Genomic DNA, 22,999 nt, shown 5'->3' on the forward strand with positions numbered 1-22,999 from the left:
GGGGAGGGGGGGTCGACCCGGCCGCCGCGCGCGCCGTGCGCCCGCGCGCCGTCTGTGTGAACGTCGCCGCGGGGCTGGCGGCAGTTCTTGTGCTGGCTGGCGAGAAACCAAAACGTGTTTTTGAAAAAAAGCAACGACGACGACGGCGGCGCACTTCACCCTCGCGCCGCCGCCATGGGCGCATGCGCCACCAAGTGCTTCGCGCGCGATCCCCCTCTTCGCTCGTCATATCCGCCTACCAGATCCGCAGAAGACGAATACCGCGTCGCGATGCTCGTCCTCCCGCTCGTTGAGGACGTCAAAACCCGCGTCGTGGCTTCGCGGCTCAGCAGAGGGTGGAGGGACGCGGACAAGAGCGCGGCGTCGTTGCCGGCGAAGCTCGACGGCTTAGATCTTTACCCCAATAATCCTCGGAATACTTACGGACGCGTGGTAACAGCCAGCTACGAGTACGTGATGCGCCACGAAGGCGTGCTCGACCTGCCGAAGGAGCGGGTGGAGGCGCTCCTGACGCGCTTTTGGGAAACGCCTCCCACGCACAGGTTATTCAAGGACACCCACTATTTTTGTCAACGCGCCGCTTATATCGGCAACCTGGAGCTGTTGCAGTGGCTGCGCGAGCACGACTATCCGTGGAGTACAGCCACGTGTGCAAGCGCCGTGTTTGGATCACAATTGGAGGTACTCAGGTGGGCGTTGGCGAACGGCGCTCCCTGGGATAAGTATGAAACAACCTTCAGCCGACCGGGCAACCGCGAGAACGTGATAACGTGGCTGTTGAACCCCCGTAAAGGGGACCCACGCCCCTCCGATTGGGAAAAGTACCTTGAACTGCTCCGAGAGGCGGGCAAACGACAGGTGAGTAAGCGACTCGTTGCGCGAGGATGATGTAATAGATGCGCCTCTGCATCACACGTCGACAACCTTCACCGCGGCTCGCTCTCGTCCCCGCGGTTGCGGAGAGAAAAAAAAAAAACCAAAAATTTCGCAGATCTGAGGCGACGGCGCGCCCGTCGTGGAAAACTTTTCCTCGGAACGCGCGACCCCCCCGCCGCGCGCGTCCCCTCGCCCGCGCGCGCCACACCCTCCCGCGCCCGCCCGCGACGACGCGCGCACGCGCGCCGATCACGATCGCGCGCTTCTTCCCACCGCTCAAACCCGCGCGAACGAGCGACGCGCGCGCGCCGCCTCCTCGCCTTCGCGTCGAAGGAGAAACTATGCCGCCGCCGACGACGACGACGACGACGAGCGAGAGACGACGCGACGCGCCGCCGCCGCCTCGGTCCTCGCGCCCCCCGCGCGCGCTCGTCGAGGTCCTCGCGGAGGAGCACCGCGACGCGTACGACAACATCCTCTCCCGCCTCGACGGCACCTCGCGCGCGCTCCTCGCGGAGGCGTCGCCCATCCTCGCCGACGCGCAAACCGCGCGCCTCGCCCCGGGCGAGCGCGCGCCGCGCGTGAACAACGAAAGACTCGTCGACTCCGTGTCCCTGCTCGAGCTCGCCCTCCGACGAGGGCTCTGTCGCAAGAGCTCGGTCCCGAGCAGCACGGCGTGGACGCTGAACGGCGTCGACTGCGTCATCCTCGCCGCGAAAGCCGGCAAGCTGGACGTGCTGCGGCACCTCAAGGCGCGTTCGTTCTATTACCACAGTGGTCCCCGTACGGCCGCATCGGCGCGGTGAACGCCGATCCTTAAGGACTTTCTCTCCCGGCGCATCTCTCCGCCCGCCCCTCGCTTTCATTCCCCGCCCGCGTCGCCTTTCAACTCCGCTTCTGACGCCTTTGAACTCCACCCCGACCCTCACTCAAGAAGGCGATGGGGTCGCCGCCGCACGAAGACGCCGCCGTCGCCGCCGCCGCCGCCGGCCGCGTGCGCGCGCTCGAGTGGTGCGTCCGCGATAACGGCGTGCGACCGCCCCCGCGCGCGTGGTTCCAAGCGGCGCGCGGCGGGCACGTGCACGTGCTGACGTGGCTGCACGAGCGCGAGAGAGAGCGCGCGCGAGGGGACGTGTCGAGCGCGTGGCTCCCCGCGCCGGGGCCGCCGCCGCCGCCGCCGCCGGGGATAGCGGCGCTGATGGAGGGCGCGGAGGGTGTCCTCCTACACGCGCCCGCACACCCGGAGGTAGCCCTCCTACACGCGCCCGCACACCCCGCGAACGCGACAACGGCGCTCGCGGGCGCGGACGTAGCCCTCCTACACGTGCCCGTCCACCCCGCGAACGTCGTCGCGATTCCCCCGCCCGCGCCCGCGCCGGCGGCGGGGATCGAACCGCCGCCGTACTACTGGTACGGCGATCGCCTCGGGCAGCTCGCGTTGCACGCCGCCGAGGGCGGGCACCCGGACGTCCTGCGATGGGTCGACGACATCGAGAGCGACCGAGTGACGAAGATGGACGTCGTCACCGCCGCCGCGAAGGGCGGCGACGTCGTCACGCTCGCGGCGCGTCCTAGTTGTCGCGTTGGTTCCCGTGCGACCGCGTCGGCGAGGACTTCATCTCACGGCGTTCGTTCGTTTCTCTCCGCCCAACCCTCGCTTCTTTCAATAATCCCGATGCGCCGCGACGCCTTTCGGCTTCGACTGACGATTCGTCGCCTCGTAAAACGGACCCTCGCTCGACCCACAGTGGCTCCTTCGCCGCGGGTCGGTCGTCGACGAGAGCACGTGCGCCGCATCCGCCGCGGGGGGCAAGCTCGAGGCGCTCAAGTTCTTACGCGTGAGCGCGGAGTGTCCGTGGAACGCGTGGACGACGACGCGCGCGGCGAACGCGGGGCATCTGAAGACGCTCGAGTGGGCGCGCGCGCGGGGGTGTCCTTGGGACGAAAACGCGCTTCTGCGCGCGATGCGACGCGGCCGCGTCGACGTCGTGGAGTGGTTGTTGAAGAAACGCTGCCCGCGGCCGGCGACGCGGACGACGGTGACGCTGTACGGCGATCGCGCGACGCTGCGGCGGAACGTGGACGCGATGACGCGGCTCATCGTAGAGTATGAGCTCGACGTCGGGCTGGAGGCAGCAGCCTCTCTCGACGATCTCGAGCACCCGCTCGACTTTCTGGCGCTCCACGGTCTGGTGGACGACGCGGAGACGGCGTGACGAGGAGGACGAACGACGAAACGACGACGACGCGCGCGTTTTACGCAAGAAAAGAATGAATACTACATACCCGAACGACTACAGTACCTTCGTACATCTTCGCTACGCGCGCTCACTTCGCCGTGGACGCGACCCACGCGTCGACGCCGCCCTCGACCCACGACGTCGCCTTCGCGCCCGCGTCCGGCGGTCGCTTCTTCGACGGCGCCGGTTTCGGAATCGGTTTCGATTTCGTGGGGTAAACCGCCGTCGTCGCCGTCTTCGTCTTCGCCGAAACCGTCGCCGCCGCCTTCGGCTCTCGTCTCGCGCGCGACAACGCGCCCGCGCCGAGATCGATCCCGAACGGCTCGCGGTCCCTCGTCTCGCGGTCCTTCTTCAGCTTCGACGCCGTCGTCGGCGCGTCGTATCCGGGCCCGCGGCCGAAGGCGAAGGACGACTTCGCGGCGGTTGGTTTTTTAGTCTTCGGCGGCGGCGGCGCCGCCGCCGCCGGTGGACCCCGATACGGCGCCCCCGCGGATGCGACGCGCCCTCCGAACCGCCCGCGGCTCGGCGTCGCGACGGTCGTCGCTCTCCCGATCGCGCCGCCGCCGCTTCCACTCCCGCCGCCGTTGATCGGACGCGCGATGTGCTTCTTGATCAGTCCCTGAGGGTGATTGTCCACACGAGCGAACGTCGGGGTGGAGTTGAAAGGCGTCAGAAGCGGAGTTGAAAGGCGTCGAGGTGTGTCGGGATTGAAACCGAGGGATGGGCGCAGAGAATCGCCGGCGAAAGTCCTTAAGGATCGGCGTTCACCACGCGAACGCGGTCGTATGGGGACCAGTGTGATGATACTAGAACGCGCCTGATAGGCGGCCATGTACGCGCGCACGGCGGTCGTCTCTCGCTCCTCCTTCTCGCGCTTGTACAGATCGAGCCACTTGTACCACGCGTGCGATAACGTGCTGTTGCGGAACATCGACAGCGCCCTGCCCGCTTTCGAGCGAAGCGGTTTCAGCCACTCCGTGTACCCGGCCCACGCGAGCCAAAAACGCCTCGCGAGGTGGCGTTTAAAAAACGCATCCGCCGCGGCTTTCAGCTCCGCGCCCGACGCCGCGCCCGCCGCCGCGTCCTTCGCGGATTGAACGATCGACCGCACGTTTTTAATCAAGTCCCACGCCTGCTTCGCGGCCGCGCCGTTCTCCGGGCCCGCGCCCTTCGCGCGCTCCTCCGCGAGGTCCGCCGCGCGCGCGGACTCCGACGCGAACGCGGACGCCTTCTCCGCCATCAGTTGCGCCTCGTGAAACTTCCCGTCGGCGGCTAAGTTCGCGGCTCGCTCCGCGGCGTCGTCCGCGGCGTGCGCTTTCGCTGTCGCGTCCTCGATGGCAGCCGCGGTGGCGGCGAGCGCCCTCGCGTGCGCTTTCGTGTCCAACACGCGCGCGCGCACCGCCGCGGCGGCGTTCTCGGACCACATCGCGAAGCACTCGCCGACGCAGCGAAATTGAATCGTTCGCATCAAGTTCAACACGGACAGTCGCGTCTTTTTCGCGGCGGCGGCTTCTTCGCGCCACCCGCGCAGCAGCGGCGCGGCGTCGCGCATCGCGACCGCGCGGAACAAACGCTCGACGCTGTCGTAGAATTCTTTCGCCTTGACGACGCGCTCGCGCCACGCGAGGAGAACTTTCGCCCGTCGACCCCACACCCGCCGCGCGTCCGCGGCTTCGAGCAGAATCCTCGACCGACGGTTGTAGTCCGCGTTTACGACCCAAGCGCTGAACCGCACTTTCAACACCGTGTTCTTCATGTACGCGAGCCCGGCGGTCATGATGCGCTTCCGCTCGCTCGCCTCGCGTCGGCCCAAGCGTCCGCGGTAGTGCTTCTGCACGCGCGTCGCCGCCGCGGTGCATCGCCGAAGATGCCAGAAGCGCATCGAAGTCATCATCTCGCGCGCGACGTCCTCGCACGCCGCCTCGACGTCGCGCTCGAAGCGCGTCAGCGCGTCGGGGTGCATCGAGGATTTCGCGCGCGCGTGCGCGGCGGCGATGGCGTGCACGACGCTCTCGCGCTCGCGCGCCTTGGCCTCGCGTTCCTCCTCGGCGGCGCGTTCGCGCGCCGCCGCCTCCGCGGCTCTCGCCGCGAGTCTCGCGTCGAGCTCGTCCAACACGCCCGTCACCGCGCTGAGAATGCCGACGTTCCCGTCGTCTTCGCCTCTCGCTCGCGCTCTGGAACGCGTCGCGTCGTCGACCGCCCGCGCGTGCTTCGCGCGCACGTCTCTCGCGTACGACGACGCCGGCGCGCGCGGCCGCGGCGGCGTCTCTTCCTCGACGACGTCGGACATCGCGTCGTCCTCGAGCCTCGGCGCGCGGCGATTTGTCGTCGCGACCGGTGGAGAAACGCTCGAACGTCGAACGTTTCTCTGTGTGGTGGAGTCGTTCTCGTTCTCGTTCTCATCGGCGTTGTCGTCGCACAGCACGTCGCGCAGCGCGCGCGCGTTCATCAGCATCCTCGCCTTGACCGCCGCGGGCGGCTCCGGCATCGGCTTCAACGGTTTGAAATCTCGCTCGCGTAACATATACGTCCTCTCCGTCGCGATGTTCAACGGCAAGGACTCGTACGGCGCCATCGGTCTCGGCAGCGGCGCGCGGACGCTCGCGAGCGTGTGCTTCGACGTCCGCAGCGCCGCGTCCGCGGCGCGCCGCGCTTCCTCGAACGCCGCGAGGTCCGCGCGGTAGGACCATTCGAAGGCGGGGTTCGCGGCGATCGCGTCGTTCGCGGCGGCTCTCAACGGCGCCGCGTACGCGGGCGTCGATTCGTATCCCCCCGTCGTTCGCGACCTCGACGCGTTCCAGAGCGCGTCCGCGGCGGCGAGCTCGTCGAGGACGACCGTGCGTCGCGGCGCCGGGGGCGGGAGCGGCGGGATCGGCGAGAACGACGACGACGACGACGACGACGACGCGTCGACGTCGGCGTCCGAATCCGACCCGCGCTCGTCGTCCGACGGCGCCATCGCGGCCGCGAATATGGACACGAACGGGTCGACCGGCGCCGCGGGCGGCGGCGACGCCGCGCCGCTCGAGCTCGGCGAGTTCGAGCGCTCCGAAGCGGACGGCGACGACCGGTCCGTTCGTCGTCGTCGTCGTCGCGGCGCCTTCTCGTCGTCGTCGTCGTCCGACAGACCGCACTGCGTCGCCATCTCCACGAGCGTCGGTCTCTCGGACGACGACGACGGCGACGGCGGCGACGGCGGCGGCGGCGGCGGCTTCGCGCGCATCGGCGGCGGCGGCGGCGGCGGCGCGCGCTCCGCCGCGATTCGCGCGCGCGCTTCCTCCTCGAGTCGAATCTCTTCCTCGCGCGCCGTCCGTCGCGCCTTCACGGCGTCCGCCCTGGACCGCAGGCGGTCCGTGAACGCGTCGCGCCTTCGACGCGACGCGAGCGCAGCCTTGCGCATCGGCGACGGCATCGCGTGCGGGAGTCCGTCGCCGGCGACCCCGCCCTGGTCGTCGAGGCGCTTCCCGGCGCGCGCGAACGCGTCGACGTCGTCGTCGTCGTCGTCGTTGTTTTCCTTCCCGACGGCGACGGAATCGCGCGCCCGCGGAGTCGTCGCCTCCCGCTCCGCCATCCTTCCCGTCTCTCTTCTTCGCGCGGGTTTGGTCGATCACTCGCGTCGTCGCGGCATGACGGAACGAACCGAGCGACGCGCGCGCGTCGTCGTCGTCGTGGCGCGTGCGGCGCGCGGTGCGGTGTCCCCCGCGGATTGGGAAACGGTCGCCCGGCCAGCTCCAACGGAAAGTCCGAGACGGAGCGGGTGCCGAGATCGATAGTCTACGCGCGCGTCCGCGCGCGCCGCACGCCGTGGACGATGACGACGGCGGCGTCGTCCTCGCCGCGCGCGATCGTCGCCGCGGCGGCGAGGTCGACTACCGCGACGTCGCGCGACGTCGCCTCGCGCCGCGCGCGTCCGCGCGCCGCGCCCCGTCTCTCGCGATCGAGCGATGCCGGCGCGGTCGCCGCGCGCGCGTCGTCCCCGTCCTCGTCCTCGTCCTCGTCCTCGCTGACGAGCTGGCCCGGCGGCGGCAGCGGCGTCGTGACGAACCCCCCGGACCACGCGGTCGTCCTCGCGTCGCTGCGCGCGCGATGGGACGCGTCGCCGTGGGACCTCGCGACGCGATGGGTCGTGACGAACGACCTGTGGTGCGTTCTATACACTGGTCCCCATACGACCGCGTTCGCGTTGTGAACGCCGATCCTTAAGGACTTTGCCCGGCGCATCTCTCCGCCCACCCCTCGCTTTCATTCCCCGCCCTCGACGCCTTTCAACGCCAACTGACGCCTTTGAACTCCAGGGATCACGAGCGCGCGCGATGCGGGCTCTCGACCGAGTGGCGACTGGGGTGGACGAACACCAAGTCGTACGTCGGGATCACGTACATGTGGGGGGCTGGCGACGACGAGCCTTCGCTGGGGGAGATTTTCCTGTCCAAGTACCTGATGTTAGACCCGAGCTTCGACAACGCGCTGGGGTGTCTGCGGCACGAGATCGCGCACGCCATCGTCGGACCGTCGGGTGCGTTCTAGTTGTCACACTGGTTCCCATACGACCGCGTTCGCGTGGTGGACGCCGTTCCTTAAGAAGGACTTTCTCTCCCGGCGTTCGTTCGTCACTCCCCGCCCACCATCCCCCGGTTTCGATCCCGACGCGCCTCGACGCCTCACGACTCCACACACGCCTGACGCCTCACGACTCCACCCCGACGTCGCTTCCTGTGGGCAAACGCCCTCAGACCCGGGGCACGGCGCGGCGTGGCGGAACGTCTGCGAGGCGGTGGAGTGCGACGAGGCGTGGGCGACGGACACGACCAAGGCGTTCTACGACCGCCCGCTCGTGGTGCTCGGGTGGAGCGCGCACGACGCGAAGGAGATCGCGGCGGGGACGTACGTTGTGCGCGGCTTGGAGGGGAAGTCGACGCTGCCGCCGGAAAAGTTTGAGAGAAACGTGTGGGACAAAGTCACGGGCGAGCGGACGACGTACGTCGCGGAGGACGGCGTCCGCGTCATGTGACGCGACGCGGGCGGGCGGGCGGGCGGCGAGCGCATCTAGCTAGCCTGTCGTGCGTGATGCCTGCCTTATTCACGGCGCGCGCGTCTATCCTATGAATCCTATGATAAACACAAAACCCTACCTACGTAACTAAACACAAAACCGATCCATGCGGCTCGCCCCGTCATCGTCACGACCCCCCCCACGGTCGAAAGTCCAGAACCGCGATCGCGCCCGTCTTGGCGCCGACCGCGAGCGTCTCCCCGTCCGCGTGCACGCACGCGCTCGGTTCGTTCCCGGCGCCGTCGAGGAGCGCGAACGCGACGGTCAACCCTCCGTCGCGTCCGTTCCCCGCGGCGTGTTTTCCGTCGTCGGCGTCGTCGTGATAATAGGCGACGACGCCGTCGCCGGGGGCGACGGTCACGACCACCGCACCGAACGCTCGCACGTCCGTGACCGGCGCGGAGTGGTCGTTCAACACCGCGAGGCACGCGCCGCCGTGGGATATCTCCCACAGACGCACGCATCCGTCCGCGGCGCCCGTGACGAGCCGCGGAAGGAGAGGCGAGGTCGAAGACGACGAGGAGGACGCGCGTCGACCGCCGCCGCGCGACCAGAACGTCGCGGATAGGATGCCGCCCTCGTGCGCGGATAAGATGGCGATCGCCGCGGCTTTCTCCACGTCCCACACGATGATGACGGCGTCCGCGCCGGCGGTGGCGCACAACGCCGGCGCGGAGACGTCCGCGTTGGACGCGTCACGCGCGCCGCCGCGGCGTCCGCGTCCGCCGTCGTACACGTCCATCGCGAGAATCGCGTCCGCGTGCGCGCGCATCACGCCGACGCACGTCGCCTCCTCCATCGTGCGTCCTCTTCGTTTCGCGGGCGCTTTCGGTGGCACGGGCACTCTCCACAGGCGCAGCGACGCGTCCCTGGACGCGGTCAGCAGCGAGATGAACGCGTCGTCGGACCGACGATTCGGCGGGAACACCGGACGGACGTGCCACGTCACGTCGACGTGCCCGCGTAAAACCGCGATCGGCGCGCCCGTCGACGCGTCCCAGAGCTTCACGTCCGCGTCCGTGGACGCGGACGCGACGATCCGCGAGTCGTCGAGCGAATCGTCGTCGTCATCGTCGTCGCCGCCGTCGTCGCCGTCGCCGCCGTCGTCGTCGCGGCGATCGACGGGCGGCGGCGACGGGTGCGACGCGGGAGAATACGGCCGCCGCGGCAGCGGCGACACCTTCGAGCTGCTCTTCTTCCCTCGCTTATCGCTCGGCGTCTTCGCGTTCGTCTTCTGCGTCTCGCGGCGGCACGGGACGAAGCACACCTTCGTGACGGACCCGCCGTGGCGCCACGACCGCGCCGGGCGCGACTTGTCGTACCCCCACAACGTGACTCGCCCGTTCGTGTCCCCGGCGACGACGCGCGACGAGCTCGCGGCGACGCTCGCGACCCACGCGCCGTGCGCGCCCTCGAAGCTTCGCAGGAGGTCCCATCCCACGCCGGGGGCGGTCCTGGACGCGATCTCGTCCCTGCGCCACGCGTACACGGCGCCGTCCCAGCCGCCGCTGACCACGACGGCGCCGACGCGGGGCACGCGCGTCGACGCTGAGGGTCGAGGGTCCACACGAGCGAACGTCGGGGTGGAGTTCAAAGGCGTCAAAGCGGAGTTGAAAGGCGTCGAGGTGTGTCGGGATTGAAACCGAGGGATGGGCGGAGAGACACGCGCGCCGGGAGAGAAAGTCCTTAAGAAACGGCGTTCACCGCGCCGACGCGGTCGTACGGGGACCAGTGTGAATCAGAACGCGCCTAAGCACTCGACCGACCACGTGTGCTTGCGCAAGTCGCAGCGCGCGTACTGGCCATCGGACCAGCGCTTTCGGAGCGTCGCCGCGCGTTTGAAGAGCCTCCGCGCGCGCGACGCCGACGTCTCCGGTGCCTCGCGGCGGGGCGCGGGAGGAGGCTGCGGCGGCGACGGCGCGACGCGGCCGCGGTTCAGACGGAACGGCCGCGGCGGCGGCGGGGACGGGGACGTCGCAAACGAAAACGCACCCCCCTTGGCCGTTTCATCCTCCTCCTCCTCCGCGCCTCCGTCCGGCAACATCCCGATCACCTCGTCCAAGTGCGACTCCCACATCCCGTTCGCCTCGCCCGCGTCGCGCCACGCGCGGCACGTCCCCGACGCCGCGGCGAGCGCCTTCGGCGGGAGCTTTCGCATGACGACATCCAAGACGTCGTTCGGTAAGTCGAACGCCTCGGTCGCTTCCGGGTCCGGCAGACGCCGCGCGGGGGTCGGGGGCTGCTTCGCGAGCGGTGGTGCCCGCGACGTTTCCTCTTCCGCAGGCGTCGCGGGCGGCGGCGTCGGCACGCGCGGCGGCGGCGGCGGCGGGAGCGGCGGCGGCGTTTGAATCAGACTCGGCGGGCGGACCACCGCGCGCGGCGGCGGCGTCGCCGCCGCCGCTGCCGTCGCCGCGTTCGCCAGCCCCGGGGTCGTCGGCCGCGACGGCGGCGCGCGGTTCGCGGGCGGCGTCCGCCGCGACCGCAGCCGGTCCAGCGACGCCTTCACCCTCGCCGCCGCCGCGGATATCCTCTCCGCGAGCGTCCTCTTCGGCTTGCGTTGGCGTCGCGCGCGCGGCGACGCGGTCGGCGGCGGCGCGGCGGCCGGCGGCGGCGGCGATCGAGGCGGCGTGGCCGGCCGAGGCGCCGGCGGCGACGCGGGCGCCGGGGCGGACGCCAGCGCCGGCGCCGGCGACGGCGACGGCGACGGCGACGGCGCGGAGGTCTGCGGCGCTCGCAGCCTCCGCTCGTGCGCCGCCGCGAACATCGCCGCGCGCTCCTCGCGACTCGCGGGCGGCGGCGAAGACGCCGCGGGAGGAGGAGGAGGAGGAGGAGGAGGAGGAGGATGGGGCTGCTGCGGCGGCGGGAGCGGCGGAATGAGCGCCTCCGCATCCTCGTCTCTCGCGCCTCTCGTCGGCAGGATGTGTGAGAGCGGCTCTGGCAGCCTCGAGAAGAGATTCTCCGACGCCCTCAGCAGCTCCCGCAGCCGTCGCGTCTGCGGCGTGCTCTGCTGCTCCGCGGCGTCGCCGTCTCCCGTTCCCGTTCCTCCATCGCGCGGCGGCGGCGGACGCGCAGCCGGCGTCGTCGCCGTCGCCGTCGTCGTCGTCGCCGCCGTCGTCGTCGTCGTCGTCGTCGTCGTCGCCGTCGTCGTCGTCGTCGTCGTCGCGTCTCCGCGGAACTCGGCGATGAGGTCTCGGATCCCGACGACGCGACGCGTCACCGGCGCCGCGCTCGGCGGCGTCGGAACCGGCGGCGGCGGCGGCGGGGCGTCCGCGCACGTCTGGCGATGCGACGACCAGTGCGAACGCTGGCACGCGCGCGAGCAGTATTTCGCGCGCTTGCCTGCGGTGGGTCCACGCGGACGGGGGGCGAGCGGACGGGTGAGGAGAACGCTCGGGACGTCGACGGCGACGCGAAGGGGGCGACGCGGTGGTGGTGGAGGAGGAGGAGGACGACGAAGAGGGCGCGGCGCACATTTCGAGCATCGGAACGCGGAGACCGCGCCGCAGGCCTCGCACGAGTCCGTCCGCATCGTCGTCGAGGGCGCCTGCGCGTTTTCAGATCGCGCGTCTCGCGGTGCGTCGGACGGCCGCGCGTCACCGCATCGCGCGCGCGTCGCGCGACGTCATCGCGGGGGAGAAGGCCTCGACGACGACCTCGCGATCGTCCGCGGTGACCTCTCGTCGAGCACCGGACGAGCGCGTCAGCCGCGCGGTGACTATGTGGTGGTGGTGACATCCGTATCGGGCGAGTGATGAAGTTTGCGTCGTCAGCGTCAGTGGAGACGGACCCAGCCAGACGTGACTTCGACTGCGAGTGCTGCTGAGATGACGAGTGCGTGTTAAGGCTGGCGGCTGAGGTGTCATGACAACGAGACTATGATAAACAGCGCCCGCGCGCGCGCGCGCCCGCGGGGTTTGAACCACGCTCCCATCGCCACGCTTCGACAGCGTCGACGCGTCGCCGCGTCGCCGCCGGTCCGCGGAGAGGCGAGAGACGACGAGACGAGAGAAAATCTGTGATTTTCATCTTCGCCTCGCCGCCGCGCTCTCCGCGACGAGCGAAGCGTTGCGCGACCGACCACCCACCGCGACGATCGGATCGGATCGAAAGGACTCGATCGCGTCGGGCGTCTCACTTACGCGTCGACGATCGTGACCTCGACCTCGACCCCCGGCTCGATGGAGATGGACGTGATCTGCTTCACGACGTCCGCGGGCGAGTGCAGGTCGATGAGGCGCTTGTGGATCCGCAGCTCGAAGCGATCCCACGTGTTGGTACCTTCACCGCACGGGGACTTGCGCACCGTGAGCTTGAGGCGCTTCGTGGGCATGCGCACGGGGCCCTTGACCTTGAGGCGCTTCTCCTTCGCGCCGCGGATGAGATCCGCGCAGACCTTCTCGAGGTTCGCGACGTTCTTGGAGGTGAGCGTGATGCGGATGCGGTGGACGCGAGCGGCCTCGCCGCCCTCTTCGCCCTTGCCGCCGGGAGCCTTGTAAGGAGCAGACATTCTGGAGGAGGAGGAGGAGGAGGAGGAGGACGGAGAGGGGAGGGCGTCAGCGTGATGATGGGGGCCACGACGGAGGGACGCCGTGGACGACGGCGGAGCCGCCCCCTCCAGAAAGCTCTCATCTAGGGTTTGGTTTTCGATTTTTTCTCCGCCCGTCCGCGCCGGAAACGCGCGCGCGAGCGCGACGCGAGGGGAGCGCGCGACGCGCACCTTATGAAGTTTGCTTGGTGTGTTGTTGGTGTACCGCGAGTCAGACGCCCACTTGGTAGGACCTGTCACTGACGGTAAGAAAGGGGGATGAGAGGCGCGCGGTGGACGCTTTATGCCGGCGACGCGACGATGCGAAGTTTCGCGGTCGGTCGCATCTCGCGACCGACCGCTCTCGGCAGTTCGTCGAGAACTTGACGTCGCGAGTGTTGACCGGACGAGCGCCACAACGAACGCGCGCCCGATCGACCGCGTCGGTTCGTCGCCCGCACGAGATGAGTCTCGCATTCGATGAGTTCGGCCGCCCCTTCATCATCATCAAGGTTCGTGGCGACGTCGTCGCGACGCGACGCCCGCGCGCGCCGCGTTTCGACGTTCCCGCGCCGTCGTCGTAGACTAAAAAGATCGCGCGCGATCTTTCTTCATCCTGCCGTCATCCGTCGCGCGCGCTGACCCGCCTCGTCCTCTTCTCTCCTCTGATCTCCCAGGAGCAAGGCGCGAAGACGCGCGTCCGCGGGATCGAGGCGCAGAAGGCCAACATCCAAGCCGCGAAGTCCGTCGCGAGGACGCTCCGATCGTCCTTAGGCCCCAAGGTGCGCGATCGTTCAACGCCGTCGTTTTTCGAAAAAAAAAAAAGCTCGCGCGCGAACGAACGCCGAGATCGTCCCGCCCGCGTCCGCCTCAGATCCCTCCGCGAGCGTCCCGCCGCGAAGCCACCGAGCGCGAGTCTGACCACGTCACGCGCGCTCCCTCTCCCCACGACGATCGACGCAGGGCATGGACAAGATCCTCCAGAGCGGCGACGGCGAGATCACGATCACGAACGACGGCGCGACGATCCTTCAAGAGATGGAGGTGGAGCACCAGGCGCGTTCTGTCATCACACTGGTCCCCACACGACCCCGTCCGCGTGGTGAACGCCGATCCTTAAGGAGTTTCTTTTCCCGGCGTGTGTTGCATATCGCCGCCCACCCCTCGCTTTCAACGCCCGCCCGCGACGCCTTTCGACTTCAACTGACGCCTTTCAACTCCACCCCCGACGTCGCCGCTTCGCGCGGACCGACCCTCATCAGATCGGAAAGCTCCTCGTGGAGCTGTCGCAATCGCAGGACTACGAGATCGGCGACGGCACCACCGGCGTCGTCGTCCTCGCCGGGTCGCTCCTCGAGCAGGCGGAGGTGTTGCTCGACCGCGGGATCCACCCGCTGCGGATCGCGGAGGGGTACGAGATGGCGGCGAAGGTTGCCGTCGCGGAGCTCTCGCGCGTGAGCGAAAAGTTTGAATTCAGCCCCGACGACATCGAGCCTCTGGTGCGGACGTGCATGACGACGCTGTCGTCCAAGATCGTGAACAGATGCAAGCGGGAGATGGCGGAGATCTGCGTGCAGGCGGTCATGGCCGTCGCGGACCTGGAGAGGAAGGACGTCAACCTCGACCTGATCAAGGTGGAGGGAAAAGTCGGCGGGAAGCTCGAGGACACGGTGCTGGTGAACGGGATCATCTTAGGCGCGTTCTATCTCACACTGGTCCCCATACGACCGCGTTCGCGTGGTGAACGCCGATCCTTAAGGACTTTGCCCGGCGCATCTCTCCGCCCACACCACGGTTTCAATCCCGACACACCTCGGCGCCCGCCTTTCAACTCCGCTTCTGACGCCTTCCAACTCCACCCCGACGTCGCTTCGTCTGGACCCTCGACCCATAGACAAGGACATCTCGCACCCGCAGATGGACAAGGAGATCAAGGACGCGAAGATCGCCATCCTCACCTGCCCGTTCGAGCCCCCGAAGCCGAAGACGAAGCATAAGATCGACATCGACACCGTGGAGAAGTACGAAGAGCTGAGAGCGCAGGAGGAGAAGTACTTCAAGGACATGGTGAAGCAGTGCAAAGACAGCGGCGCGACGCTCGTGATTTGCCAGTGGGGCTTCGACGACGAGGCGAACCACATGTTGATGCACGAGAAGCTGCCGGCGATTCGCTGGGTCGGCGGCGTCGAGCTCGAGCTCATCGCGATCGCGACCGGCGGTCGGATCGTCCCGCGGTTTCAAGAGCTCGCCCCGGAGAAGCTCGGGACCGCGGGGCTCGTGAAGGAGGTGGCGTTCGGAACCACGAAGGACCGCATGATCGTCATCGAGGACTGCGCCGCGAGCAAGGCGGTGACGGTGTTCGTGCGCGGCGGGAACAAGATGATGATCGACGAGACGAAGCGGTCGCTGCACGACGCCATCTGCGTCGCGAGGAACTTGGTGCGATCGAACGCCATCGTGTACGGCGGCGGCTCGGCGGAGATTGCCTGCGGCATCGCCGTCGAGGAGGCGGCGGATCGCGTCCCGGGCGTGGAGCAATACGCCATGCGCGCGTTCGCCGAGGCGCTAGACGCGGTGCCGACGGCGCTCGCGGAGAACAGCGGTTTGCCCCCGATCGAGACGGTCGCGAAGGTGAAGTCCGCGCAGTTGAAGACGAAGAACCCGCATCTCGGCGTGGACTGCAAGGAGACGGGGACGGACGACATGAAGACGCAGGGCGTGTTCGAGACGCTCATCGGGAAGCAGCAACAGATGCTCCTCGCGACGCAAGTCGTGAAGTTGATCCTGAAGATCGACGACGTCATCACCGCGGGGAGGTACGATTGATTGAGCGGGCGATGGACGGACGGACGGACGGACGGACGGACGACGACGACGGCGGCGAGAAGAGTCGTCGAAGTCGGAGTCGGGGTCTGTCGCGCGCCGGCGAAAGTCAGTCGTTCAAGTCGCGCGTTTTCGTCTCCGCGGCTGTCGGCGAGCGCGATTGAATAAGACTGACTGACGCATTGTTTGGGACGGGGAGAGGGAAGGGAAGGGAGAGGGCGAGGAGGGACGCGACGAGGAGGCGCCGAGGAGGAGGAGGGGGAGGAGAGATTTAGATCGCGAGCGCGACGTGAGCGAACGGCGCGGTAGTAGTTCATCGATACACCACGAGAGAGGTCAACTCCAAACGCGGCGCGCGGCGACGAAGAGAAAGCGTTGTTAGATCCGCCGCTGCAGCGATGTTGACCGAGCGGAGCTACTCAACGGATGGGAATTCATTCATCCCCCCCGCGCGCGCGGAGGGACGCGCCGCCGCCCCTCGCGCGTCCCACCACCGCGGCGGAGCGGAGCGAACGATGGCGGACGACGAGTCTAACGAGCCATCGCCGCCGTGCGTCGCGATGCCGCCCGACTGGGACCCCGCGTTCGACCTCCTCCCCGGCAACGTCGTCGACGACGAGGCGTACTGCGTCCGCGCGCTCCTCGAGCTCGTGGACGAGGTGGTCGCGCTCGAGGCGACGCGCGAGGAGCTCGTCGTGGACCCGGACGGGGAGGACTGGTGGCGCGACCCGGAGGCCGTGGAGGCCGCGGGCGCGGTGACGATGCTCGTGGAGGACGAGGTCGCCGCCATCGAGCGCGAGGAGGAGGAGGAGGAGGAGGCGACGACGACGGAGATGGCACGCGACGAGGACGAGTCGTCGTCCGCGGCGAACGCCATCGCGTCCGAGCTCGTCGCGCGGGTCGCGGACGCCGCCGCGGAGACGGCGGAGGAGGAGGAAGAGGACGGCGACGAGGAGGACGGCGAGGTGGAGTCCGCGCCGAGGAGGTCGGACCCCGCGCATCTCGAGCCGCTGCCGGAGCCGGACGACGACGACGACGACGCCGTGCGCATCTCCCCGCGGTCGAACGATTCCGACGCGGGCGACGACGAGGAGTTGACCGGGGCGTTAGACGAGATGCACAGAGCGATGGACGCGGCGGGGATGAACGTCGACGACGTGGAGGGCGTCGACGAGCTCACGAGGACGGCGATGACGACCGCGAGGGACATGATGGCGCAGGGCGGCGCGGACGGCGCGGAGGATGCCCCGGACGCGTACGACGACGACGACGACGCCCGAAAGCGAAACGAAGAAGAAGAAGAAGAAGAAGAAGAACCTTCTTTCCGCGATTCCCTCGTCGGCGACGACGACGACGACGCGGCCTCCTTAGTCGAGTCCACGGGCGAAGTCGGCGGCGACGACGCGCGCGACGGAGGCGCCGCGCGCGAAGCCGCGGACGACGCCGAGGGGTCCGTCGCCGGGAGCGTCTCGGGGGGCGCGGGCGCGCGCGGCGGCGACGACGTCAGACGCACGGACACGGGCGCCGACGTCCTGACCATCCATCACCCCGACCCCGACGACGATGAAGACGACGAAGACGACGAAGACGACCTCGGCATCTACGACGACGACGACGACGACGACGAGAACGATAGCCACGACGGCCTCGACGGCCTCGACGGCGGGATGGACGAGGAGGATTTCATCGCGTTCGGCGGCGCGCGGCTCGCGAAGGCGCCCGCCGCCGCCGCCGGGAACGTGTATCGCCCCAGCCCGGTGAAACCGTCGAGAGACGACGGTCACGCTCGCGGTCATGGTCACGGTCACGACGATGAACCGGAACCCGAACCCGAACCCGGGGCCCAAGATTCATCGCCTGAACCGACCGCGGACGAGCTGTACGGCGAGGGCGAGTACGTCCACGCGCGGCGGCCGCCGCCGCCGCCGCCGGCGGCGCCCCGGCCCGCGGCGAAGCGCAAGTCCGCCGCGGTGAGAAGGCTCGAACGCCTCGGTCTCAAGCCGCGCTCGCCGGACACGGAGCTCGTCGAGCGGTCGAGCTCTTCGTTCCCATCGTTCGACGACTTCCGGCTCGCGTCGCCGTCGCCGGGCGCGGGCGGCGCGCAGGGCGGGTACCGCCCGCCTTCGCGAGGGTTCGGGCGGAGGAAGGGCGTCGACGTGTCGCTCTTATCCGACGGGGAAGACGACGACGGGGACGCCTTCGGCTTCGGCGCCGGCGCCGGCGTCGCCCGCAGTCGCCGCGACGACCACCGCGACGAGCGGGAGCAGGAGCTCGCGCGAGAGAGGGAGACGGCGCTGCGGGAGCGAGAGATGCTTCGCCTGCGCGACCAAGAGGCCAGGTGGCGGCGCGAGCGACGCGAGCGCGAGGAGCGCGCGCTGCGACAAGAGCGGCAGCGGCTGGAAGACTTGAGGCGCGAGCTTCAGGAGATTGAACTCCGGAAGCGCCGGCAGGAGGCGTTCGACGCGCGCGGACGCGAGGAGGAGATGGAACTCCGCGCGATTCGGCTGGAGAATAAAAAGATGCTGCGGAGAGTCGAGCAGAGCAGGATCGCGGCCGCGCGGCCGCCCGCGCGACGCGCGCGGACGCCGCTGCACGTGCGAATGGAGCGCGACTACGTCAAGAACGTCGAGCTGAAGAACCAGATGGAGTACCAGCGGAAACTCCGCGAGCGAAGAAAGTTTACAAACGCGCCAGAGTTTGCCCCGCACGCGATGCGAGAGTACCGAGAGGTCAAACCTGCGCCGTCGCCGAAGGACCGCGGGGACCCGTTCGGCGGCGGCATGGACCGCGGGCACGTCCTCGGCGGGATCGACTTACGAAGAGGGCGCATATCCAACGCCAACGCCAACGCCAACTCGAACCACCCCGGAGGAAGACGCGGCGGCGGCGGGCCGTACAAGTCAAAGTTTCAACGCGCCGCGGAGCGAGACGACGGCGCGGCGCGCGAGAGGCGAAGACGCGAGGAACACGCCGCGTGGGAGAAGTCCGAGCGGCAGCGCGCGTACTCCGAGATGGTCTCCAGGCGACATAAGCCCCACGTCAGCGAGCGCGCGAAGCTGGAGCTCGTCGCGCGCGCGGACCTCCCGCGTCCGGGGTTTGAAGAGAGCCTGGGTTCGCCCGCGCACGTGCTCAGGCGCGTTTTATCTCACGCCGGTCCTCATACGAACTCGTCCGCGCGGTGAACGCCGTTCCTTGAGGAGTTTTCCCGGCGCGCGTTTCTCTCCGCCCAGGGTCCCTCGCTCACAATCCCGACACCACACCGCGACGCCTTTCAACTCCATCTGACGCCTTTGAACTCCACCCCGATATCATCGCTTCGTGTGGACCCTCGACCCTCAGACGCGGCAGCCGGGTGTCGCAGGTCAAGCGCGAACGGGCGCACGCGGAGCGGCGCGCGGAGCGGCGCGCGGACGACGCCGCGCGCGCGAGAAGGCGAGAGAGAGCCGCGAACGCGCGGCCGCCGAGTCATTACCCCGGGTACGGGTACAAAGACTCCGCGGCGGCGGCGGCGGCGGCGGCGGCGAGGACGCGGAACCGAGCGGCGTACCGGTTCCTCGCGCCGCCGGACCCGGCGTTCGATTACTACGCCCTGGACGAGCGCCCCGTCGGCGCCGCGGGGAAGAATCACTCCTCGTACGACGTCGACTACGACCCCGTGCGATACAGCGACGACGACGACGAGCGGGACCCGTGGGAGGCGCTGGCGTCGCCGGGAGACTACGACCACGACCACGACGACGGCGACGGCGGCGCGATTGATTTCGACGGCGACGGCCGCGTGAGGTGCGTTCTATACACTGGTTCCCATACGACCGCGTTCGCGTGGTGAACGCCGATCCTTAAGGACTTTGCCCGGCGCATCTCTCCGCCCACCTCTCGCTTTCAATCCCCGCCCTCGGCGCCTTTCAACTCCATCTGACGCCTTTCAACTCCACCCCGACTTCGCTTTGTATGGAACGACCCTGAGACGGGCGACGCGGTACCCGGCGGTACCCGACGGCGTCTTCCACGGCGCGCACGAGACGCGCGCGCCGGGCGAGCACACGCTGATGAGTGCCTCCCCGCGCCGCGCGCCAGGGCAGAGCTACAGGACGATGCTGCGGGAGAGAGCGCTCGCGGCGGCGGAGGCGCGCGGCGCCGCGGCGGCGGCGCGCGGCGGCGGCGGCGACGGCGACGACGGCGGCGGCGACGGCGACGGCGACGGCGCGCCGCCCGCGGAGAGGGTGCCGGACCCGAGGTTCGACTACTACGCGCTCGAGAACAGGCCCGTCGGCGGCGGCGGAGGAGGGCCGAAGCTCGAGGACGAGGACGGCGCGGGAGAAGAGGACGGGGCCGACGAAGACGGCGACGACGACGACGACGACGACGACGACGACGACGACGAGGAGGAGGACGACGCCGACGCCGACGCCGACGGCGAGGACGCGACGCGCGACGACGACGAGCCGCCCGACGCCGCGGAGACGACCGTCGCGGAGGACGAGGAGGAAGAAGCGGACGAGGAGGAGGAGGAGGAGGGAGACGACGACGAAGAGGGCGAGGAGGAGGAAGGAGAGGAGGAGGAGGAGGAGGAAAGCTGATTTCGGTCCGGTCCGGTCCCAGTCCGGTAAAATCCGGTCCGCATCCGCCGCGCCGGTCCGCGTCTTTCCTTCCTTGGACGCGGCCGAATCTCGGAGAGCGCGATAGTAGCCCGCGCGCCCTCTTAAAGCGCGCCTTCGCCGCACGTTTCCCGCTTCGTATCGCGCGCCACCGCGAAGCGTCGTCGCACTTCTCCCCTCGCGCCGCCGCCCCCCCGCCCACGCGCGCGCGCGACGAAACCGCCGCCTCCGGTCCCTCCCCTCCTCTCGCGATGCCTCGCTCGTCCGTTTCGCGCGTCGCGCCCGCGCTCCTCGCGCTCGCGCTCTTCGCCGGCGACGTCCTCGCCGCGGACGCGGCCGTGTATTACGGCCGCCACCGCGGCTGGGGCGGCGCGACGGTCGTTCGCCGCACGACGGTCGTTCGCCGGCCCACCTACGGCCGCGGCGTCGCCGTCGTCGGACGACGCGGGCTCCTGCAGGACGACGACGAATACGACGCGTCGTACGAGGCGCCGGACGTCGAGGACGACGTCCTCGACGCCGCCGCGCTCGCGCCCGCGCCCGCGCCGGCGTCCGCCGCGGTCGCCGCGGACGGCTGCCTCACCGTGCTCGACGTCGTCGAGACGCGTCCCGAGCTGAGCGCGCTGCGCGACGCGCTCGCGTCGCTGCCGAACATCCGCGCGGCGATGGACGACGCGTCGCGGACGGACACGTTCTTCGCGCCGACGAACGACGCGATCGACGGGCTGACGCGATGGGGCGGCTTCGTGGAGCGCGCCAAGGTGCGACCTCCGGCGACGCGGCGACGGCGGCGAACGCGCGGTCCTTTCTTCTTAGGGCTTCCGTAAATCCGTTCCCTTGGATTTCTCGGATCGACCTCAACCTCTCCGAGTCTCAGCTTCTCTTCTCTTCGGCGGAAGGGCGGGGAAGACTCCTTTCCCTCTCCGTCCTCTCTCTCGCTCACCCTCACCCCTCCCCCCTTACCCTCTCCCCCGATCGATCGCGCGCAGGGCATCGACGAGATGCTCGGCGACGTCTCCCTGAAAGCGCTCATCATCGCCTACCACGCCGTCCCGGGCGTCGCCTACGACGCGGCGACGCTCGCCGAGCTCGGCGCCTCGGGCGCGTCCTTCGTCCCTTCGTCTCGCGCACTAGTCCCCATACGACCGCGTCGGCGTGGTGAACGCCGATCCTTCAGGACTTTCCCCGGCGTTTTTCTCCGCCCACACCTCGCTTTCAATCCCCGCCCTCGATGTCTTTCAACTCCGCTTCTGACGCCTTTGAACTCCACCCCGCGCGGTCAGGCGTCGACAACTACCTCGACACCGGCCTCGCGCGCATCCTCGCCGCGGGCGACGTCGTGGACGACGACGCCGGCGGCGGCTCGTCCGCCGCGGAGCCTCTCGTCGTGGACGAGCACGAGGGGAACGTCTTCATCAAGGGCATCGGCAGCGAGGCGAAGGTTTTGACCGCGGACGTCGCCACGTGCGGCGGCGGGTTCGTGCACCTTATCGACGCGGTGTTGTTGCCCATCGACGGCGACGGCGTGCTCGACGAGTTTCAACAGCGGCGCGTGAAGGCGATCCGCGACCGCGCGCGCGCCATCGCGGAAACGCGGCGCGCGGCGAGGACCGAGGACGAGGACGACGTCGACGAGGACGAGGACGACGCGGGGACGGCGGCGGCGCCCGCGGCGGCGCCAGCCGCGGCGGGTCGCCGCGGACGCGGCGGCGGCCGTTCGCTGCTCCAGGCTGCCCGCGTCGACGTCGAGGGCGTGCTCGAATCCGTCGGCGCGATGGTGAACGAGATCCAGCGCGTCGTCGAGACCGCGGACGAGGACGACGTTCGGAAGATCGTGGACGCCGTCGGCGAGATGGTCGAGGACGTGCGCGAGACCGTCGACGACGCCGACGCCGCCGACGCGCCCGCGCCCGCGGCCCGCCGCCGCGCGCTGAAACAGCTCGACGACGCGGACGCGGACCTGGAGATGCTGATGCCCGAGGTGCCCGACGAGTGGGGCGAGATGGAGATGGCGCCCGCGCCCGCGCCGGCGCCCGAGATGATGACGCGCCGCCGCCGCGCGCTGAAGCAGGTCGACGTGGACGTGGAGTCGCCGATGGAAGAGGTCGACGAGTGGGGCGAGATGGACGGGATGGCGCCCGCGCCCGCGCCGACGCCGACGCGCCGCCGCGCGCTCAAGCAGTACGATCTCGACGACTACGAGATGCCCGACCTCGACGGCGACCTCGCGGGTATGGCTCCCACGCCCGCGCCCGCGCCCGCGCCCGCGCGCCGCCGCCGCCGCCGGCTGCTGCAACGGGCGACGCTCACCGACGTTGGTGGGGCGATCCAGACCGCGGGCGAGGACTTGGTCGCGCGCGTGGGAGACCTCATCGCGGAGGCGACGGACGAGGACGTGATGGACGGGATGGCGCCCGCGCCCGCGCCGATGATGGCGTGATGCGAGCAGAGACGAACGAACGAACGGACGGACGGACGAACGAACGAACGAAGCCGCGACGCGTCGCGAGAAGAGAGAAGGAACGAGAAAAAGTAAAAGCCAAAAAAAGAGAGAACACCGCGCCGCCGCCAGCTTGGCGCTCTTTTGAGATACGAACACGAGCACGCACGAACGAAACGTAACACGAAACCGAAACCGAAACGACGCGCGCGTTACTCTCACGACGTACGAAGGTAGTATTGTAGACCACATCTGATGGTGTATCTAACGACAAGCTAACGGCTACTTCGGCGGCGGCGGCGGCGGCGGCGGCACGCGTTGCATCACCGGCGGCGTCCCCGTCCGCGGCGGCGCGCCGACGCCACCGAGTCCGCCCACGATCCCCGGCGGCGGCGGCACGGTCATCATCCCCGGAGGCGGCGGCGCCATCCCCATCCCCATGCC

The 22,999-nt window shown here is 69.4% G+C and overlaps 9 protein-coding genes across 9 annotated transcripts; 7 read left to right on the top strand and 2 right to left on the bottom strand.

Moving 5' to 3' along the window:
- Nucleotides 1–174: 174 nt before the first annotated feature.
- MICPUCDRAFT_52228 (uncharacterized protein) lies at nucleotides 175–888 on the top strand (the record flags this gene model as incomplete). Its single annotated transcript, XM_003062352.1, has 1 exon — nucleotides 175–888. One exon carries the CDS (start codon nucleotides 175–177, stop codon nucleotides 886–888), a length of 714 nt encoding a protein of 237 aa, XP_003062398.1.
- Nucleotides 889–1,217: 329 nt separating this feature from the next.
- Nucleotides 1,218–1,682, top strand: MICPUCDRAFT_52229 (uncharacterized protein; the record flags this gene model as incomplete). The annotated part of the gene is made up of 1 exon (XM_003062353.1): nucleotides 1,218–1,682. One exon carries the CDS (start codon nucleotides 1,218–1,220, stop codon nucleotides 1,680–1,682), a length of 465 nt encoding a protein of 154 aa, XP_003062399.1.
- Nucleotides 1,683–1,816: 134 nt separating this feature from the next.
- Nucleotides 1,817–3,092, top strand: MICPUCDRAFT_52230 (uncharacterized protein; the record flags this gene model as incomplete). Its single annotated transcript, XM_003062354.1, has 2 exons — nucleotides 1,817–2,458; nucleotides 2,625–3,092. 2 exons carry the CDS (start codon nucleotides 1,817–1,819, stop codon nucleotides 3,090–3,092), a joined length of 1,110 nt encoding a protein of 369 aa, XP_003062400.1.
- A 112-nt stretch (nucleotides 3,093–3,204) lies between these two features.
- On the bottom strand, nucleotides 3,205–6,687 carry MICPUCDRAFT_52231 (uncharacterized protein; the record flags this gene model as incomplete). Its single annotated transcript, XM_003062596.1, has 1 exon — nucleotides 3,205–6,687. The coding sequence occupies one exon, from the start codon at nucleotides 6,685–6,687 to the stop codon at nucleotides 3,205–3,207; it is 3,483 nt and encodes a 1,160-aa protein (XP_003062642.1).
- A 240-nt stretch (nucleotides 6,688–6,927) lies between these two features.
- Nucleotides 6,928–8,127, top strand: MICPUCDRAFT_52232 (uncharacterized protein; the record flags this gene model as incomplete). The annotated part of the gene is made up of 3 exons (XM_003062355.1): nucleotides 6,928–7,259; nucleotides 7,412–7,632; nucleotides 7,850–8,127. The coding sequence occupies 3 exons, from the start codon at nucleotides 6,928–6,930 to the stop codon at nucleotides 8,125–8,127; spliced, it is 831 nt and encodes a 276-aa protein (XP_003062401.1).
- Nucleotides 8,128–11,029: 2,902 nt separating this feature from the next.
- On the top strand, nucleotides 11,030–11,921 carry MICPUCDRAFT_68681 (uncharacterized protein; the record flags this gene model as incomplete). The annotated part of the gene is made up of 2 exons (XM_003062356.1): nucleotides 11,030–11,508; nucleotides 11,641–11,921. The coding sequence occupies exons 1-2, from the start codon at nucleotides 11,043–11,045 to the stop codon at nucleotides 11,919–11,921; spliced, it is 747 nt and encodes a 248-aa protein (XP_003062402.1). The 5' UTR covers nucleotides 11,030–11,042.
- A 74-nt stretch (nucleotides 11,922–11,995) lies between these two features.
- Nucleotides 11,996–12,958, bottom strand: MICPUCDRAFT_35904 (uncharacterized protein). Its single transcript, XM_003062597.1, has 2 exons — nucleotides 12,887–12,958; nucleotides 11,996–12,677 (listed from the first exon to the last, which is right to left on the bottom strand). The coding sequence occupies exon 2, from the start codon at nucleotides 12,674–12,676 to the stop codon at nucleotides 12,305–12,307; it is 372 nt and encodes a 123-aa protein (XP_003062643.1). The 5' UTR covers nucleotide 12,677; nucleotides 12,887–12,958; the 3' UTR covers nucleotides 11,996–12,304.
- A 160-nt stretch (nucleotides 12,959–13,118) lies between these two features.
- Nucleotides 13,119–15,861, top strand: MICPUCDRAFT_49719 (uncharacterized protein). The gene is made up of 5 exons (XM_003062357.1): nucleotides 13,119–13,206; nucleotides 13,372–13,476; nucleotides 13,658–13,750; nucleotides 13,957–14,389; nucleotides 14,589–15,861. The coding sequence occupies exons 1-5, from the start codon at nucleotides 13,159–13,161 to the stop codon at nucleotides 15,518–15,520; spliced, it is 1,611 nt and encodes a 536-aa protein (XP_003062403.1). The 5' UTR covers nucleotides 13,119–13,158; the 3' UTR covers nucleotides 15,521–15,861.
- A 171-nt stretch (nucleotides 15,862–16,032) lies between these two features.
- On the top strand, nucleotides 16,033–22,555 carry MICPUCDRAFT_48578 (uncharacterized protein; the record flags this gene model as incomplete). Its single annotated transcript, XM_003062358.1, has 6 exons — nucleotides 16,033–18,111; nucleotides 18,271–18,695; nucleotides 18,857–19,300; nucleotides 20,120–20,876; nucleotides 21,105–21,273; nucleotides 21,399–22,555. 6 exons carry the CDS (start codon nucleotides 16,033–16,035, stop codon nucleotides 22,553–22,555), a joined length of 5,031 nt encoding a protein of 1,676 aa, XP_003062404.1.
- Nucleotides 22,556–22,999: the final 444 nt, after the last annotated feature.

This window comes from Micromonas pusilla, assembly GCF_000151265.4.
Source record: "Micromonas pusilla CCMP1545 genomic scaffold MICPUCscaffold_12, whole genome shotgun sequence".
NCBI classification, from domain to species: Eukaryota; Viridiplantae; Chlorophyta; class Mamiellophyceae; order Mamiellales; family Mamiellaceae; genus Micromonas; species Micromonas pusilla.